The sequence below is a fragment of the Strongylocentrotus purpuratus genome, unplaced genomic scaffold (assembly GCF_000002235.5).
Source record: "Strongylocentrotus purpuratus isolate Spur 01 unplaced genomic scaffold, Spur_5.0 spur5_scaffold_15, whole genome shotgun sequence".
In the NCBI taxonomy this organism is placed as follows: Eukaryota; Metazoa; Echinodermata; class Echinoidea; order Camarodonta; family Strongylocentrotidae; genus Strongylocentrotus; species Strongylocentrotus purpuratus.
Window position 1 is genome coordinate 1,158,411 of NW_022145600.1, and position 20,930 is coordinate 1,179,340.

General features: G+C 36.7%; 1 protein-coding gene across 1 annotated transcript in view; it reads right to left on the bottom strand.

Annotated features, from left to right (window-relative positions):
* Nucleotides 1-3,582: 3,582 nt before the first annotated feature.
* LOC582056 (fibrocystin-L) overlaps nt 3,583-20,930 on the bottom strand; it is an 84,525-nt gene continuing 67,177 nt past the window's right edge. Inside the window, exons 52-64 of the mRNA XM_030986388.1 lie at nt 20,344-20,809; nt 19,934-20,132; nt 19,423-19,588; nt 18,865-19,239; nt 18,083-18,479; nt 17,011-17,171; nt 15,867-15,978; nt 14,745-14,907; nt 12,866-12,904; nt 9,112-9,260; nt 8,313-8,458; nt 5,726-5,864; nt 3,583-4,315 (exon numbers count right to left, since the gene is read on the bottom strand). Of these exons, the coding sequence (XP_030842248.1) occupies nt 4,152-4,315; nt 5,726-5,864; nt 8,313-8,458; nt 9,112-9,260; nt 12,866-12,904; nt 14,745-14,907; nt 15,867-15,978; nt 17,011-17,171; nt 18,083-18,479; nt 18,865-19,239; nt 19,423-19,588; nt 19,934-20,132; nt 20,344-20,809 (2,676 nt within the window). The 3' untranslated portion in view covers nt 3,583-4,151. The remainder of the gene's footprint in view (nt 4,316-5,725; nt 5,865-8,312; nt 8,459-9,111; nt 9,261-12,865; nt 12,905-14,744; nt 14,908-15,866; nt 15,979-17,010; nt 17,172-18,082; nt 18,480-18,864; nt 19,240-19,422; nt 19,589-19,933; nt 20,133-20,343; nt 20,810-20,930) is intronic.

The window sequence follows — 20,930 nt, forward strand, 5'->3', positions numbered from 1 at the left end:
GTTGGTTGAGTTTCTCATCATACCTGACTTTATTTGATTTATGGGGGGTATTGGATCCTTTGGCTTAATTAACTTGTCTCCCTCCGCTCCGGCTCTACCTATATCTCCCTCTCTTTCTCCCTTTTTTCTCTCTTCTTCTTCTTCCATTGGAGTACATACCTCTTACAGAGTATTGTCGTACTCTCTCTCTCTCTCCCCTATCCCATTTTCTGTCCCTTTCTGTCCCGTCTGTTCGTCCTTCGCTTTCTGCATGACATAAATCTTACAGGTGATGATTTATATATTACCTCTTGAGAGCCAGACAAAAAATATAGACAACTAAATTATTCATACCCTTCAGTACAAAGAAGTTATAATTTAAATCCTAACTCCTTGCCCTAACCAAATGTTGTATTTCTATTTTACAGTACCGGTATGTGAAAAATTGATTTGTCCCGATTTTCTAAAGAATGTGACATATTAAAACGTACATTTAAAAGTATTCAATAAAGGCCGAATTTCAACCAGTTCACGTTTCATTCTTGAGTTGGGGAAAACACTAAAAACATCAAATTTACAATGGGTAAGATTAATTTAGTCGTTAACTGTATATAAATAAATGTATATATATAATATGCACTTTTTGGCACTCAGCAGTAAGGTAAATTCAGACCAACGACTTATTTTTTAATTAGTAGAAAAATGTAGCAGAGAGAGAGAGAGAGGGGGGGGGGGGGGGGGGAGAGATGGGGAGAGAAGAGAGAGAGACAGAGAGAGAGAGAGAGAGAGAGAGAGAGAGAGAGAGAGAGAGAGAGAGAGAGGTGGGGAGAGAGAGAGAGAGAGGTGGGGAGAGAAAGAGATAGAGAGAGGGAGAAATAAACAAACACAAATAAAGAGATCAAGTTCAATTAAAATGTGTTGAAGGAAATAGTTCTTAAATTTAATAAAATTGTGAAACAATTAAGCATTGGAACGTTTTTAACAGAAGGGTAATTGGAGGAGATATATCATCAACATTGCAAATACATGTACATTTAAATGTCAATAATCCTAAATTGTTCTGTCTTATTATTTTTTTTTAAAACTGTTAATCCCAGACAAGTATAAGTATAATTGGTGTAATACAGAACGAGTCACAAGGGAGACCCAAATTCAAAACTAAATATTGTTGCGATCAGAATATCTTCAATTATCCAACTACACTCATATTGTAGCCTATCAAGTTTTCTTTTATTTGACATCTCGATCACTGAAAACCCTGCATTTTCCTGAATCACGTACATCAAATTTGCCTCTGCCCAAGTTTTTAATAGAATAGTTGGTCAATCAAATGTTTAGTTGAATGGTCTCTGTTTCATTGGAATGTACTCACATACAATGAAAGTACCAGATAATTCTTGAACACCATCATCCCAAATTTGAGCAAAGATAATTTTGGCATACTTAAAAAAAAAAATGATCAGCCGAAATTGCATTGCAATTAAAGAAGACATTAACAACTATCATACCACTATTACATACTTCAGCTTTTTATACAGCTTTTATGATATTGGAGCTTGAATACAATTTTTTTTTCTTTTCACAGAACTCACAATGTAGTTATGCAAATATATATCCTCATTAACACACCTAAAGCTATCTTTGTTATACAAAAATTGTCAATTTGGTTTAAAAGAAAGGACGGAATAAAGTTACTGGTAAGGTTTACACTTAAGCGATGCTCATAATTTAAAAAAAAAGTAACACCAGTAATACGATGAACATATGTCCCAAAAAGATGGTAAACATATTTTTTTTGTATTTCTTCAGTAACAAATCAGAACTATGACATTTCTTGCAACATTAATGCACAATTTGAAGATTCTCCTCTAAGTAACATCCTTAAATCATCATTCTAATATCAACTGGCTCATTTATTGAGATATTAAACTAAAGTGCCCGAAAAATAATCAAATTGCGCCGTAATTAGGGTTGCAATGACTAATATGATTTTTCTTTAGGATTAGTGTCTCCTACAACACCCCTCAATAAGCCAGTTCGTAAATAGCTTTGGAATACATTACCTCCAAATATCCACAGATCTTTTACACTATGGATACATCCCACTTGTGCATTTTAGAATAATCACTGTCGAAGTGATGGAGGTGCTTCATGAATACCTTTTGTTTGCCCTCTTGAGAAGAATACTTCCACCTGTGTATCAGATAATTGTACTGTCAGTACATAAATGAATACTAATTACATAACTTTCATGAGCACGATACAAGTATTCGTCTCAATGGTTTTACAATTTGGCAATGAATGACCTTTATTTGCACATGCACAAATCCTAATTACGATCTCGCTTATTTAGACCAGTCGTTATCTCATTAATAATGAAGGGTTCGAGCTCTGTAATTATACAGCTGAAGTGGAATTCATATCATGGAATTTCTGAGTAAAATTGGGGAATTGGGGGAAATTAAGTATTAACAATGCCGAATTCACAATTAACACTTTGGATGGATTCGAATGTAAGAAGACTGGACAGAGAATAATGAAATTAAAAATGAAATGAATGTGATAAGACCATATTTATACTCTCTACACAGCAGACCTACATGGATGGAGAACATTAGTTGGCTGATTGTTTGTGCAAGGTCTCTGTCTCATACAAGGTAATTTTCTACACACATGTTTCACTTCAAGTTTGTCAAAATGACAGCACAGCAAAAACTTTTACAACACAAAGCAAACAGATGGACAGAAATATATCTATATACAAAGTAAGTGCAAAGAGAGAAACCTTTTAAAAATAGATTACATTTTTATATCAAAAGAGAATTAAAACATACATCAAAAGGCAGACGGTCAATGAAAAAAAAATCAATGTAAATTGTGTGGATCAAATATTCAAGTAATAAATTTCAAAGTCAAAATATGTACATACCAACCACCTGGGAAGGTATTCTGAAAACCACATTCATGTTAACTTTCATGTTAGTGAAAATATGTTTATTATCATAACAAACTGAATTAGGACAAGTCAATGATAAATCTGTGCGCAAAGCTAGCAGTATACGTATAGAGTTTGGACAAGCATCTGTGCAAGCATCAACGGTTTTACTTCATACACTTTCAAATTTCAATTTTGTGCAACAATTATTAAACATACTTTCCACTATTGATAGAAGACACTAGTTATGTAGTTTTCAGATTACAGACCCTGCGTAATTACAATAGTCACAACATTTCTATCAAAGTGATTTTACAGATCATAAAATGAATCAATATCAATTTAAGTTATTTCCATTAAAAAAATACACCAATTCTACAAACTACAATAAACCTTTATTCAATTACAAAAGAATAACTGCATTCAACACAAACATGATGTACTAATATGATATACAAATTAGAATGTATAATCACTATAACAAAGCAATGATGAGTGCAGCTAGAATATTTCATCTATATATATCTTCATATCTCTTTCACATATTTTTACATCTCTTTCAAATATCTTTCTTATATATCTTCATATCTCTTTCACATATTTTTACATCTCTTTCAAATATATCTTCATACCTCTTTCATATCTTCATATCTCTTTCATATATATCTTCATATCTCTTTCATATATATCTTCATATCTCTTTCATCTAAAGCCTCACAACTCTTTCATATATATATACATATCTTTCAATGAAATAGATTTAATAGTTGAACATGAAATATCATTCAAGGCTACGCCATCACAGGTTTGAAAAAAATAGTAAAAATCTATAAATTGAAAGACTTCAGGTTTTATCTATTCTAGTTTTCATAGTATTATCTTGGTATGCCTGTATATCAATATATCAATATGAAAAATGAAATATCATTCAAGGTTACGCCATCACAGGTTTGAAAAAAATAGTAAAAATCTATCAATTGAAAGACTTCAGGTTTTATCTATTCTAGTTTTCATAGTATTATCTTGGTATGCCTGTATATCAATATATCAATACGAAAAATGAAATATCATTCAAGATTACGCCATCATAGGTTTAAAAAAATAGTAAAAAATATATCAATTGAAAGACTTCAGGCTTTTTCAATTCTAGTTTTCATAATATTATCTTGGTATTCCATTCACATCCTACATTGGATGAACAGTATCTCTAGAGGAAACCAGAAGGTCAAAGGTCCTTCTATTCTTGGTTAATGTCCTTTCTTTGTTTGGTCCACTCCGAGCACGGCATGGTGTGTCGAGGCCAGTCGGTCGATTGACATTGAGGACTGCAGTAAGACTGCTTATCACACAGAGAGCATTGGAACTGACCAACCAGACCACATACGCACAGGTCAGTAGAATCTGAAATTCAATCGATCAAACTTGATTCATTAAATTTTTATTCCATATTGCAACAACTGTACACGAAATACATGTAAAGCAAGTAGGGTACCAGATAGGATGAAGAACAAGCAATTTAATTTAAAAAGTAGGAGGGGATTGACACTGAGGGATGCAGACAGACTGCTTCTCATTCAGAGTACAACAAAAGTGATCGACCAGATTACACGTGCACAGGTCAGAGGAATTTTAAAAACAGTCATTTAATTTTAATTAATTAAATGTTATAAAGAATTAAAGATAACACAAATCAGGGGCGGATCTAGCTTTTTGCTAAGGAAGGGGGGGGGGGGGGGGTTGGACCAGGGTTTTCCAAAAGGGGGGAGGTCAAAATTTGAAAATCGCGCCAACCAAAATTTTGCTTGGGGGGGGGGGGAAGTAAATTGAAAATGCATGTGGAATAGGTTAGAGAAAGGTCAACATGCCTTTTGAAAGCACTCATAGTTAGAGTGAACAGCGAAGAGGTCAAGAAAGGAGGAAACAAATAGACAGCAAGGCAGAGAATATCAAAATGAGGAACAGTATAGGGAAAGATTTAGAAATATATGATATGAAAGAACAGAATTAGGAGAGATAAAAAGAGGAGAAAATAGGGAAAGGACACCTACTGGCCCCCTGGACATCCACCCCCGGATAACCACCCCCTAGGACAACTATACCCTCTAGAGCAACCACCCTCTAGGACAACTACCCCCCCCCCCCCCCCCAGACCTGCCAAACTCTGGAGTTCAAAAACTGTATTCTTTAATCCCAAAAGTTGTATTTTGCTGACAAAAGTTGTATTCTTAAAAATAAACACGGATTGTTACGCGGATCAATGCCTCTTACAGTTCCTACATACAGGAAGAATTTTTTTTATGGATCATTGGTTGAATATGCATGATTTTGTCATGACTGGTGTGTTCGATGAACCAATGAACATCCCCAAATTGCCGATGTGAGATGCTTTAAAGGACAGAATGGGCAATTTGCCATTGAAAATGGCACTCACACACACAACATACCAACAACAACAAAATATATATATATTTTTTTTGTTGAAAATCATATTTTATTGAGGAAAATCGTACTGTCGTATTTGCTTCTAACAATCGTACTAAATATGACTAAATCATACTGGTTGGCAGGTCTGCCCCCCTAGGACAACTACCCCCCAGACAACTACCTCTAGGACGACTACCCCCCAGACAACTACCCCTAGGACAACTACCCCCTATGACAACCATCCTCTAGGACAACTACTCCCCGGACAACTATCCTAGGGGATAGCTGCTTTGGGGGTAGTTGTCCAGGGAGAAGTTGTCCTAGGGGATGGTTATCCGGGGGTGGATGTCCAGGGGGTAGGTGTCCGGATACAGATTTTGACATTACCTTGTTCAGTGTACCAGCGAATCAGGATGAGGCCGCCAGTTGAACCATACGCTTCAGAGACAGATACACGCTTCTCTTCCAATGTCTCATAGTCTGCCATATCCTCTACCTTCAGGAACACAAACGGCTTCTCTTGGACCTGCCAGAACAAAAGATAAAACATCTCAATTTTTACTTTTTTTGTCCAATTGTTGCATTGCATCAACATAAATCATATTATCTCTTTGTTGAGTGTGAAATTTTGCTATAGACATGTATGTCTGCTTTTGCATCAAATACTGTAATAAAATATCAAGCTTTCTGCTTGAAAGATTAATGATGCTAATATCTGTTACTTGGCTTGCACGACTTACTGGATTTTCTGACAGTCCGACAAATAATACAATACATTTGATAATACCAACAAAGATGCATACCATTATACAGTATTTGATTTTGACATATCAACAAACTCTACATGAGGTGCTATAATGATTAACTACACACACAGAGAAGTGTAGGGAAGCAGCAGTAATTATTAATGCTGGTGTCCCAAGGGGACTGGGTCCTTTTTTAAAGTTATGACAGGGTTGAAAGTGAGCACTAAAAAAAAACTATGGCGTTAACCCTGGCGTAAACTTCAATGTTAACCAGGATGTAAACCACGGCGTTATCTATGGCGTAAACTACGACGTAACGTCCGCTTAATTCCCATGTGCACTCCAATACCCGAGGTGTCGAGTGTACAGTAGTCTGCCGAACGTCGACGAAGATTTCGACCACATTAGACAGTCAACAAGTTGACTTCGGTGTTCATCACCACTTCAAGTTTTTCAGACCAGGTTCCATATTTAAGCAGAGTTAAGGAATTGAACTGAAAGAACTTTTGGACTTAAATTTGATTTAAAGCAGTGAACTGTATTTCAATGCATATATGGAAGTTGCTATTGGGATGTATATCATTTGAATGCTTGATCCATTTAATGTTATGTTCCGTAGTGAACGCTAACATTGATATTTCTGTACTTTGACCATGTAAATATTGTTTGGAGACTGGAATTAAACTTAATTCCCTTAAAATAATGTGTCACTTGTTACTTTGTCTGAGTTCTGTATTTAAGCAGTTGTCACTGGACCAACAAGCCATCACCTCCTTCCCTTGGTTGTGAGTAAAATTTAAAAAAAGGATTCAGGGAGAAAAAAATGGCATCTAACAACATTCCCGAAAAATCAGGAAGAAAAATAAAATCTGGAGAAAAAAATCGGGGGAAAATTTTTTAAAAATCAGGAAAAACCAATTTTAATTGTGTAATTATCAGACCCGTTATGATTAATGACTTTCAAATAGATAATAACATACACATTTTAAAATATGTTGATGACCTAATTAACAATGATCAAGTGCCGCAAACTTGCCCAAGAATCTCAAAAGCAGGAAGTTGCTGATAACCCATCTGTCTGGGCTAAGGTTAACAAAATAAAATAAAATCCTATAAAATGTTTGAAAATGGATATATTTGTTTCTCTAGGGCACCGGTTATTCAAACTAGTATAACATTAGAGAATTGTCTATTGGTAACAGTGAGTGAAGTTAAATTGTTAGGAATTACTATACACAATGATTTAAAGTGGGATGCTCACAAAAAAGACATTGATAAAAGGGCAAGTGCAAAACTATACATTCTACGTTCTTTGGTGAAATATGGTCTTCCAAAGGATGACCTTATTACTGTTTTTGTTGGTTATATTCGCTCCTTACTTGAATATGCCAGTCCTGTTTGGAGTGGAGGACTCACGCAAAATCAAATCAAGAGATTGGAGAGAATACAAAAGAGAGCGTTGCAGATAATTTTTTGTAGTGATTATAATAACTATACAAATGCACTTGCACAATCTCAACTACAAAGATTAGATGAAAGAGGCCAATATTTATATGTTATGTTCTTTATCAATTCAAACAATTTCTCCCACAAAAAACATTGTACTAGAACACTTAGAAATTCAAAGAAAATTTCGGATTTTAAATGTAAAACCAGTCGCGTGCAAAATAGTCCTATTCCAAATTTGATTCGCCTGTATAATAACAGTTAATTTGCTCATGTTTATATCGTATCTATTGTAATGATTTATCATTGAAATGTCTTGATTCCTGTACATTCTATTAATTATTTTGTATATCATACCAGTATGTTTGAATGATATTGAATTGCTATTTACTTTTAAATTTGAATAACTATTTCAAATACTACTAAATGTTCATAACACTGCTCTTGCCTCTATCCTTGATTATTTTACCACTATACCCACAACTGCAATATTGTAATATGAAGAACTGATGTATACTTTGTCTTAGTCCATATGTTTGCTTATAATTATGTTTATACATTTTTATTTTGTTTTCATTAACTGTTTTTTAATTGTTTATGGTATTTAGGCAGTAATAACATGACACGATTAAATAATTTTCAACTAAATGTTCTGTAAGTTTTTTTTACAATGTATATATCCAATTCGTGTAATTCATGTGCAATTCAGTTGTGAAACTGCCATTCATGAAAGATGCAATAAAATACCATTAATCTATCTATTTATCCATTATCTCACTTACCTTTGGAGGCAGAGAGTGGGATTTCTTGAGGTCATGTCGGAGGTCACTGAGCGTGCCCACTTTGTTTGTGGATACCTGACCTATCTTCTGAAAGGTTCCATCAGAGTTCTTGATGTTGACAGGCATGTCGGTACGATCTTCTTTCTCTGGATGGTATCAAGAACAGCAAATATGTTTCAGTCTTTGATAATCATTTGATAATCATAATAACTAATACTACAGTGTACACAATACCGGTAACAATTTTACTATAATACACAACAGTTATAAAACAATTTATAATAGTAATGACAAATAAAAGAAGACAAATTTTACGTAGCTAAGCAAAATGTGGTGTCCACAAAATATATATGCAGTTAAATTTTAAAATTCTGTTTTTGTCTTCCTCAAATGTATAAATTAATATTAATATTTGTTTATTACAAATGTAACTATGTTTTGTATACATTGCACATCGTATTCATTATTATGTATTGTATTTTGTTGGAAATGAAAAATAAAAATGAAAAAATGAAATGAAAGCCATAATCATTTACGATGTTGACGGATTTACAGTTGCAAATTGACAGGATGGAATGAGAGTTTTGATATGATTTAGCCTAATTAAACTTGTATTGTCTAGAATTACTTTACAATCTCCATGTTATATGGTACTATATGTACCTCTCATCAAGAGAATTATTAATTTCTTCAATTAGGCGTTTCACTTTGAATTATTAATTCCTAGAGTTAGGCGTTTCACTTTGTGGATGTGTCTTTTCTTGCCGGTACTACCGGTTTATTTCGCCATTTGACTTACCCCTCTCTATTTGTCCTTCTGTGAATCCTGGAGGTAAAGCAGTCACCTCAATCTCTGGGGTTCGTCTGGGGCTGTTAGGTGATCGGCTACCAGATAAGGAAGCACAGTCACCCTCATGTGCCAACAAATGAACCTGCTTGTTCATGGGTCTGAAAAGGACGAAATCATGGTTCAATTCAATTCAATTCAGTTTATTCAATTCCAATAAAATATACAAAACAGAATATAATCATGACAGAATAAGAGTATAAATCGATCAAATAAACAAAATAAGGTAAAATGATAAAACAATAAAGCAATAAAGCAATAGGTAAGCGATGGTAATCACAAGATTTGTATAAAATCTTTAATTGATAAGAAAAAGAATGATAGGAGACAAAACTTTCTATTGCTTTGTATGTTTTGGGTTCAATACTACAGAGCTCATCAAACTTTTTTCCATTTTATTTTCTATTAGAACTGGAGGTTCCACAGTAATGTTCATGCGAACCTCAGCTGCGCAGGGCCAGCTGATCATGTATTAACTGTGCACAGTAGGCCTACCAAGAACTCCAGTCACTGTGCATGGTGAAACCATGCAGCTACCCTGCACAGCTATTAGGCCTTAAAAAAGATGTTGTATTGCCATTTAGGTGCCAAAACATGGGTCGGTTGGTCAGAATTTTTTAATAAAAAAAAACAAACTTAAAAAAAAAAGCTGACCGTAGATTTCAAGATTTTTGGGTCGGTCGCAAAGGGCAAGACAACACTATTGCCCATAAAGTTGGAATAAATTTTCTTACCTCTTGTCATAAAATAATTGTGAAGTTATATTTTAATTCTTGATAGATACAGTCTACATCTTGTCAGAACTTTAATGATAAATAGCTATGACTCTAGATCTTTAGATTGATCAATAAATTCAAGGGAAGACTAATTAAACTGTGTCTATCAAGCATAAATCATATTGTCATGATGCATTATCAAAAGAGATAAAATGATTTCACCATTAAGGGTAACAATGTATTAAAGCTACATGTACATCGTATGTGTCATTAATTCGCAAAGTCCACCAATGAAATACATGAACTTGGGTTATAGGCAAAGCAAAAATAAGAAGACTAGCACGATATCAAAACATATATGTACATGTAATTATAAAGATTATTGCCATTAACCTGTTATCACTAGTGAACATGAACTAAGTAACATGAAGTAAATGGAATGTTTTACAACATAACTCATTTTAGACTTGTAAGTAGTTTGAAATTGATCATTCATCTTATCTCGTTGATTGAATAAGTCTGGCTGAGAAATATGCTTGATGATGACCACAAAACAGGTCAGATTGATGTACATTTGAATCTACTGAATGCTATTTGAAATAAATTTGAAGCAAAAAGAGGTCACTGTTATTTCAGATCTATTGTAATCTTCTTTTTTTTCATCAAAGTGCAAAGAGACATACATTCTTGCGATATATGTTATACAAGAATTGCCTCTTGATATCATTATTATATATAGCTATATAAAGTAAGTTTGGCTTTTCACTATTGTTATAAAGGTTTGTAAATGTGGTGGCAACATAAGGGTTAAATAAAGCAACGGGTTGTAGTAGGAGACCAGCCTGTAGGTCCCGTGACCAATCTCGGGGAACAAAGGTTTGAAAGCGTTTTTGTGTTCCCTGATGAATACCGAACAATTTTGACTTGGGCTGCCCCCTTGAAAATCCCAGGCATTTTCGTGAGGGGGCAACAAATTAAAGGTCATACAGGGTAGAAATTAAAATATATTCCAATCGTGTCGATATGCATATCAAATTACTCGTCTGGTCATGAGGATTAAAAAAATGTAGTTTGCTATACCTCCGACCTTAAATGAGGGCGCTATGGTCAAAAAGGTCAATGCACTTTAGACTGGTGGTCAAAATCACCAACACAATTAACATCGTCCGATTCTAATGATTTTAGTGTCTAATAATATGTTTTCTGACATAACAAATTCAACTAAGCAACTTTTAAAACCAAAAGTGGTTGCCATAACCTTAAAATTTCCCTCAAACCCATGAAAAGGAAGTTATATATGTTTGTCACCGAAACGGCAGCCATTTTGAATGCACATGGTCAAGGTAAGCACTTTTACTTTTGAAAGTTGTATAGTTGAATTTTGCCATGTCAGAAAACATATTATAAGACACTAAAATCATTAGAATCAAATGTTAACTGTGTTGGTGAATTTGACCACCAGTCTAAAGTGCATTGACCTTTTTGACCATAGCGCCCTCATTTAAGGTCGGAGGTATAACAAACTATACATTTTTGGAATCCTCATGACCAGACGAGTAGTTTGATATGAAATTTGATAAGGTTAACCGTGTTGGTGAATTTGACCACCAGTCAAAAGTGTAAAAGCCACAAATATATTTAATAGTCAAAAGTGTGTTGACCTTTCAACGTTTTTGACCATAGCGCCCTAATTTAAGGTCGGAGGTATAGCAAACTATACATTTTTTGAATCCTCATGACCAGACGCGTAATTTGATATGCATATCGTCACGATTGGAGTATATTTTAATTTCTACCCTGTATGACTTTTGTTGACCCCTCACGAAAATGCCTGGGATTTTCAAGGGGGCAGCCCAAGTCAAAATTGTTCGGTATTCATCAGGGAACACAAAAACACTTTCAAACCTTTGTTCCCCGAGATTGGTCACAGGACCTACAGGCTGGTCTCCTACTATTGGAACAGATAATGAGGGTCGATTGGTATCCACCTGTCAACATGAAACTACTGCAAGCATGATAGGTTGATATCAAGACAACATAAATAGAGGTCAGCAAGTCCAAGGGATTTATTCTTTGGGTGTTCAGCACATAATATGTGTCAAATGTGTAATTTCAATTTATATTTGGCAGGGCTCCACACTAAGTTATTTTGTATAAGGTCCAGATGAAAGTAAATTTTGGGGATCTATTAAGCTCTATTTTTAAAATTTTGAAATTTTGGGGGGTCCAGACCTAGATTTGGGCATCCATGTGTCTTGGGTGCTTGCTAGTGTCGAGCACTGAATTTGGTCTGATAAAAACTGTAGTAGGATATGAACTTCATAAAATCATTGATGTGGCCATTAACGTATGAGACAAAATTACTTGGACTTGCCTATTTTTAGAGTCATATGAGTTTTTATGAGTATAATGTTAATGGTGGATGAATAGTAAGCAGCTGGGAAATGAATTGTGGCTTTTAAGCATAATATAAAGCTCTTTATAAATGAAATATACATGTGTATCGTTGATGTACGTTTCGTTAATATAATTACTTGAAATCGATGCTCTTCTACGGATGGAATATCTAAACAAAGATTGAATGTGTACCAAATACCAGCTAATGATACAATACACATCTCGAACTAGCAAGCAATGGGTAATTAGCAGGGTGTATTGAGCAGCAGGGGCCAGGTTCTCTATACCATCATAAGTCTAAGTTTATAGACATCGCATGGAAACGTGCATTGATTCTATAGCAACGCATGTTTCTATGGGGAGTCCACAAAGTTGGAGTTATGACTGTTTATGGAAATTAACTGCCTCCTGTCTACCTGTAAATATATATATACATAACGGTATACATATATATATGTAGAAATGCAAAAATGACTAAAGCTGATATATGCAGTATTAATGCACTAATTTCTAAAGCTGATATACATGTATGTAGTATTAATGCACTAAATGCTATAGCTACTACATGTGGTACTAGTAACACTCAAGATTACCGGTCTACTTTGCTTGATTTCGGTTTGGGACCTTTTTTCCTGTGAGAAAGAAAGGGTTAATAATAATACCTGTAAAGCGCTTGGAACAGCGTTTCGTATTATGTGCTACAAAAAATCCAGATCTGTTTTTATTATTATAAAAGGTTTCAAGTTTTGAGAGCTGAAAATCATTTTCATTCATTTACCTAGATGTACACTATAAAATATGTACCCTATAAACATTAATCTGCAAATCAAATGTTTTGTAACAAAATTCATGAAAAACATTAGGTACTTTAGGAAGTTCACAGAACATAAAATGTAAATATTTGATTGTCTTAATACTCGAAAGACAATAATGCTTACTTCTTGAAAAATATTTGTTCAAAAGATTGCCATTTAATAAGACCACCACCTCATAAAACATCTGGTTCATTATGCATTGGTTTTCCAAACAGATATGTATACATACATGCCAACATTTGAAAATCAGAAATCTGTACAAATTATGCTATTTTCAAAAAAAAGAGAAACAATCCTAACTCTCCTATTCAATACTACAGACAAATTTGTACAGGAAGAGGAACACCTGCATTAAAATGATAATTATCTTCTCCCAAAAAGAGGAATGTTCCTCTTTAATCTGAACAGTTGGCATGTATGTGTATATGTGAACTCATATATTGCACAAAATGAGGGGGTGGAAGGGAAAAGGGGATTGAGACAAGAAGGGGAAAGGAGTTGATGAAGATTTTGCACCACATGCTAGCATTTCATTGATTTCCTTTTCATTGGGAGGGAGGGATGAAGGAGTTAATATGGCATTTGTTGGATATGCAAGCATCACAAAGTAATTCTCTTGCACACTACAGGACTGAGGAAAGGGAGGGATGAAAGGACTGATATTAACTTTGTTTAATATCCTAGCAATTTAGAGCACATAAGTTATTTCTAAATTCGTACTAAAAACAATGACTAAGACATTTTTGTATTTCATAGATTTCAGACGGTGAGTATGCCTCGGGCCTTTTGCACACAAATTTATTATTCACTCCTCTTGGCATTCATTTACAAGTAAAGCGTTTTCATTTTCCAACTGCATATTTTGAGGCAGTGCACCCCCGGCCCCCCCCACTCCGAGAACGGACGGACCCCATGCGTGTTACCAAAATGTCCGGTAAAGGGGTACTTTTCGTGCGACAATTAAAGTCTGGCCCGAGAGTTGTAAAAAAAAAGTGATGTATTAACTTTTCACCCGGAGATTGTGTCTTCACCAGAACAATACGCTCATCACAAACCCACAAATTAGCCCACTATTTCCCAAATAGCAGAATATTTTGAAAACAAGACCAAGATTTCTCAGGATATTTTCTTGACCAAATATCCAGCTAATTACAACTGCTGGCTGATGAAGACCAAATTAACTGGCTAATATGACATCGGGCTAGTTAAAAAAATAGTGGGTTATATGCAACTTCGGTTGCATGAAGATACCGGTGTGTTGGCTCAGTCAGCACAGCGTCCGCCTTACAACCGGAAGGTCGTGGGTTCGAACCCCAGCCGCGTCATACCAAAAGACGTTAAAAGACGGGAGTTGCTGCTACCTTGTTTGGCGTTCAACAATAAGGGATACAGTAACGTCGATCTGGCGCTGCTCAATGGCTGCCGACGGAGCTCACGATCAATTGGGCAAAAATAATTTCCCTTTTCGGTTCAACTTAATAAAATTTGGAGTGGACTTTAAAAGATTATTATTATTATTATTATAATGACATCCAGATCCACCCTGACTATTCATTAACCAGTTGACTGCTGGGTTCTCCCATTCCCATAGGTTTAATACAGAGACCACCCCCTTCCAGTAGGTAAGGGGTTAATAATGTTGGATGTGAATACTTACTTCTCATCCCACTCCACCCCTTGGGTAGTGAGCAGAGTAGTCCGGCTCCCGGTCGGACTCACATCAAGAGACGTGTGGTTGACAATGGTTGGAGTGTAGGTCTTGTTCTCAATACCATCTACCATTGATAGGGGCAACCTCTCCACCTGCTGTATCTTGGAATCTACCAATCATATCAATCATAATAGTTCATATTACATAACCTCATAGAAATGAATAGTATTTCAAATATCACTAGCTGCATTTAAACTGCAAGTGAAAACTATTGGCTTTTCACTCGCAATCCAGAGTTTTGTCGGAAGTCGCTTTGCAACTACCCATAAACACGACGATATACCCAAATAAAAAATCAACTTCTAGAGTGTAGTTTCTTTTAATGCAGTGTGAATACTCGCTCTCAAAATACCCGTGAACTATTCTGGGTTTTGTGCACATGATTCTCCTTGCTTCCATGCTAATGCATGAAGAGCAGCGACAAGTGGCGCATGCATATAAATCACAAAAAAACAAAAAACAGAATAATTAAGCAAACACTGTTTTTTATGGGTTTTTCCAGTAGTGTGTATGGTAGTTTAATTTTTTTTCAAATGGATGTTTATACAATGCAAATGGCGCTATAGCGGGAGTGTCGTGGTCGAGTGGTTTAAGGCGCTTGACTGCAGATGCGAAGGTCGAGGGTTCGAATCCCGACACGGCACTAATATCCTTTGGCAAGATATTTACCTGCACTTGCTACTCTACACCCAGGTGTTAAATGGGTACCCGGTAGGATGCGAACGTTCATGTGGTTGAACGAGCAAGTGAGCACCTGTAAAATGGCGACTGGCTGGAATGCTCCCCAGGGAGTGGAAAATGTGCACACATTGTGTGCGGGTAAGCCTGAATCCGATGACCGGGGTAATAATATATCTGTAAAGCGCTTAGGTACATCGTTGGATCGGTGTATTGAGCGCTATATAAAAAAACAGATTATTATTATTATTATTATGGGAGTTGTTGTCCTTCCCAATGTAAGAGGAACCTCGATCCAAATATCCTTTAAAACGGTTACAATGTTTCGTAAATACAAGAGTTTAGGAGACAGCATTCATATAGCTGTACACTACAGGATCAACACCTTACCTTTCTTTAGACAACACTTGAAGAAGATGACGAGTAAGATGATGACCAGCATAAGGAAACCAATGATTGCAACAACAATGATCGCCCAGAGAGGGAAACGGCTTCCTGGGGCCTGCATAAGAAAGAACAAAGAACTCATGTACATCCACTCCAATAATCCGCGTTCATAGATAATGACTACACTTAGAGAATCCACTCCAATACGATAAACATAATCTACATTGAAGATGACTGCAATGTGAGACGGAACGTCAGAGAGCAATATTTTGAAAGGGCAAATAAATGCAATGTGAATGCAGACAAACCATAAAGACCAATGCCCTAAGAGAAAAAAATAAACATGTAGTTTAAGTACTGCACATGATGTCTCCTACTCTTTGCAACAAAGAAAAATGAAAAATGTTTAATGATAACTGCACTATAGTACCCACAATCTTTTCTCACCAATATATGACACTAACATTTGATAAAAATAGTTAATAAATATGGCTACTAAAAATTGTATGTGACTTGATATCATAATGAAAATATAATTTGATTGATCAAATGGATTGAAAGAATGGGGATGATATGACCTGTTTTGTTTGCGAAGTTCATGAATCGTTGTAATATCATTAAAAACTGAGATGACAATGCCAACATATTGTTAGTAGCCTGTGTTGATCATCGTGAACAGCTTCTGTAATACCTTTTCCATGCAGTTCTTACTTTTGACATTGTCACTGTATTAAGCGCTATATAAACTCATATTACTATAATAATTATCATCATCATTAAAGCCCCACTGCACTACTACTTGCGCCCTCTATATAGCAAACAATGCCTAATCGGTGACCGTTGGTCCCCTTTAACTTATGTTAATTGAGAGCTGATTTGATAGAGATAACCATGAGTCAGTGACCATGCAGGGAGGTCCAATCTCTCCTGGCCAAAATAGTGCAGATAGGCTTTAAATTTGTACATGGTTAGCAAAAAATATCTTTACATGAAACTTGAGGATGTTGCTTGTAGCTACTCGCGCCCTCTATATACCAAACAATGCCTAATCAGTGACCGTTGGTTCCCCATGGACCCCAGTTTAGCTGTATGATAAGCTGCCATCAGGATTATTTCTACAAGGACTGTGATTTTATCTTGATCTCACCTTCCTGGTGTGTTCCTGTCCATTGACAAGCAAGACAGGATCCGCTTCCAGAGTGGTTCCTTCAAAGACCACAAAGATATCACCATTCTGAAGGTCGTCATAGAGCACCTCCACCGTGCCCTCCGTGTCTCCGGCCATGTTGAAGGTCAACAAGATGGAACCTGAAAAGGTCAAAGGTCAGAGTGTAATCATTTCTCAGGGGGAGTACAAAAATGACAAGTTTCATGCAATGAACTAGCTACGACACCTACTCCTGCACACTATTACTCTGTGGTCAATTTCCTTCATGATCCAAAATCCAAACAAACTCTGAACCCATCCCATACATTATGGGGTTGACTATGAATAGCTGTTAATATCAATGAAGTATGTAGAAATGTTTCCCTGAGATAAGGTAAGGACAAATTTTTTTTTTCTTCCAACATTGAGGACTTTTTTTGGAGGTTCCTTCATACCATATGCAATAATGTGTGTAACTTAACGCAAGAAATATTGTCCACTTATTATTTAAATGTAAAATTGTCACATGACATTCAAGTATACTCCAATAGAGGCAATACACCCTGGAGATCTTTCTATGTAACTGCAAAATACCCCATCATACTAGTAACCTCAAATATATAACCATGGCCCCAAGGCCTCACACAAGGCATCTACATCTAAACATGACCCAGACCATAATCATAACAATTACCCTAAACATGACCCAGACCATAATCATAACAATAACCCTAAAAATGACCCAGACCATAATCATAACAATAACCCTAAACATGACCCAGACCATAATCATAACAATAACCCTAAACATGACCCAGACCATAATCATAACAATAACCCTAACCAATGACAATGACAAATATTTTAATTTCTTTAATGGCCCTTTTTGAGGCATGGAAGAAATACAGTTGAATAGTACAAATATAATGTTCAACAATGATATTTATAAAACAACACAGAAAATCTTTTACCATGACCCAGACCATGATCATAACAATGACCCTAAACATAACTTTACTTCATTCTTGTTCGACAAAACAATGTTATTATGCACATTGAGTTTGATACTGACCTTTAGATACCTTGAAGTCCGAAAGGGATACATTTGTATAACGGTAGCCGACCTTGTTCCTGAAGTTAGTCACAAAAGCACTCTCCTTTCCTTCAACAACGGAATAATCAGTATCGAAGCGGAGGGTGATCATAACAGATTTTCCAGTTGGTGGGACTACATCCCTTGCAGTGACGTCAAATGGATCGAGCTGAACGGAGAAGGAATATTCTTGTGTGTCGACGGCGAAGACATCAACACTGAGAATGTATCCGTAGCCAGTGATGTCAAGGACCAGGTCAGAGAAGGTCGCGACCCCTGTCGAGAGGTCAACAGCCACGGTCTTCTGGCCTGCAAGCTGACCACGGTAGTTAGATGGCAAGTACAGTGAAGCAGTAGCCTTCCATGTGTTGTACCCCTGCAAATGAAACGAAGCAAAGACTTCAATATGAGTACATGACTGGTGATCACTATAAAATCATTTGCATACCATTGGAAGATATAACACCATCACTTAAAGCTATATGTATGTGTAGCACCTTTAAAGTTGGCAAGCACACAAATTTAACTTTTATCAAGTGCAATATTTATTTTAAAATCTTGCATCATCTCTTTATACAGAAATGATACTTTGGAGCTGATATTCAGAACCTAAGACACCAACAAAGAACCCCAAACATAGAGAGCAAAACGGTTCTTTGGAATTGGTGCCATTAAACACAGCTTTGATTGAAGCATAGGTAAAATACAAACAAACTTCTTTGCGTAGTAATTGCAAAGTTTTCCTCTGAGTATTGACTCACCGATTCCTTCAGGTTTGTGACCACCTCTCCTGATGCAGCGTCCCTGACCTCAACCAGAACCTGGAATGCTTCATTGGCATACACCGTGCCTGTCTTGTGAGATTGGGCTCCAGTCAGCTGCCGAGGAGTGATGGGGAAAGCAGTGGACCTGGCAGAAGAGACGGTTGTGCTCTGGGGATGGGTGATGGCAAACTCCAGCTCGTAACCACTGCCTTGCTTTGTGATAGCCAGATTGGTGAAGTTAGCCCAGCCCTCATCAAAGGGAAGCGTGACGTTGCCAATGAGCTGCGCGGTGCTGCCGGCTGGACGCACCGCTAGGGTGGCTGTCACCAACCAGGGGTCTGAGGAATGGCCGAGGGCTGTCACCAAGTTACCCTGAAGGAGCAAAAATGAGATACCAATAGGAGAAGAAACCATCAAGAGAAAAATTGGGATAATTTACTGAAATAATACTGTTGATAACAAGAATACTAAAAGAGCTAGGGCATGATAACAAATTGTGTCTACTTGAGGGACAATTGCAATGAATATAAAAAGCAAACAGAATTGTAGGCATACCTCTTGATCTACGACTTTGACCGTGGGTTGGGTTGGGAAGGGTGCGTACTCACTGCCCTCTGTAGGACTGGTTCCTACTACCAGATTTGAAGGGGTCACATAGACGACAGGTTGGCTCAGTTCTTCCTGTCTCGCTGCATCCACCTCTAATTGTCGCTCAGAAAATCTACAAGATAACAAGAATGAATCGGACATTAACCCGTATGTACTTTACTATTTGTCTCAAGGTCCATTTGTATTTATTCAATATTATCTCCCTCTAGAAAGAAATATACAAGTATGTTGTAGAACCAATAAAAAAGGACTTCCCCCACCACCATTTACAGAGGCTGCTCGATAATATTTGTTCCTTTAAAATGCAAACATGTACCAGTCAGTGTCAAATTTCCTTAAAAGTGAGGAACATTTGTAATGACCTGAATGACTTGAAGCTATTTTGAAATCCACACTTAACAAGATCAGAATATATCGAACAAACAGACAGAACTTTCCGAAGAAAGAGTCAACTTACGTCTCATCTCCCTCGGCAGGCCCACCGGTCTCATTAGTAGCCTTGACCCCACCAGTCGGGTCAACAGGTGGTTCCACCGGGTCGGTCATCGACATGGAGTCGATGGTAATGTTTAGGTTAGCTCCAAGGTTTCCCTGCTGCTGCTCTGTCACTAAAATAGCCTGAATCTCATGGAGCTCCTCCACAGCACTAGTTTGGTCTGCAAGAAGAGATCAAAAAATGTCTGAAAATATGTTGAAAGTACTAGACCAAGAAGAAAACCAAGAACTAACTGGGAGGAGAACATTAAGACATTTACAAAGATTAAGAAAATTACACATTTAATCATGAAAGGAGAAGGATATCCAAACAGCCATTAAATACATGTCTGGGTGGTCTTTCTATACAGGTTTGACTATTGATATGCTTACTGCTTGCTGATGTTGCGTTCCCTGCCACAATCTCAATTTCAACGGCTGCTTCCCCCGCTGCTCTCCTCCTCCTCCTGCTGTCTTCCCGGATGATGTTCACGACTCGGATGTTTTCAGGGCTGATGTTGAGAAGTTGGGCCAGGTTGCTCCTCAGGTTCTCCTCAAAGAATTCATCCACATCGATGGAAGGCACTCCAAAGGTCAAGATCACAGCAGGGGTCGTCTTGATCTCTACGATGTTTGAGCCACGCACCACCAAGTACAGCGTTTGCCGGTCTCGGGCAAAGTAGTTCTCCCCGTTGATGGTGGATGAGACGGTTGGACGGTACTGGAGGGGTGTCTGTGGCCTCTTCCAGGTGAGCCTGTTGTTGTTGTCGTATTCAGCGTTGTTCGGAAGGATGTAGGCATCGTTGCTGTACACATCCAGTCTTTGTGGATTAGCATACCAGATACCTACCACAATGGTCTGATCAGAAACAACAAAACGATATGTTGAAAACAACATAAATATCTATTTCAATGTACATCTACATGTATTCTGAGGTGCATAAAAATGGAAGTATATGGAACATTGTTGATATTATCCT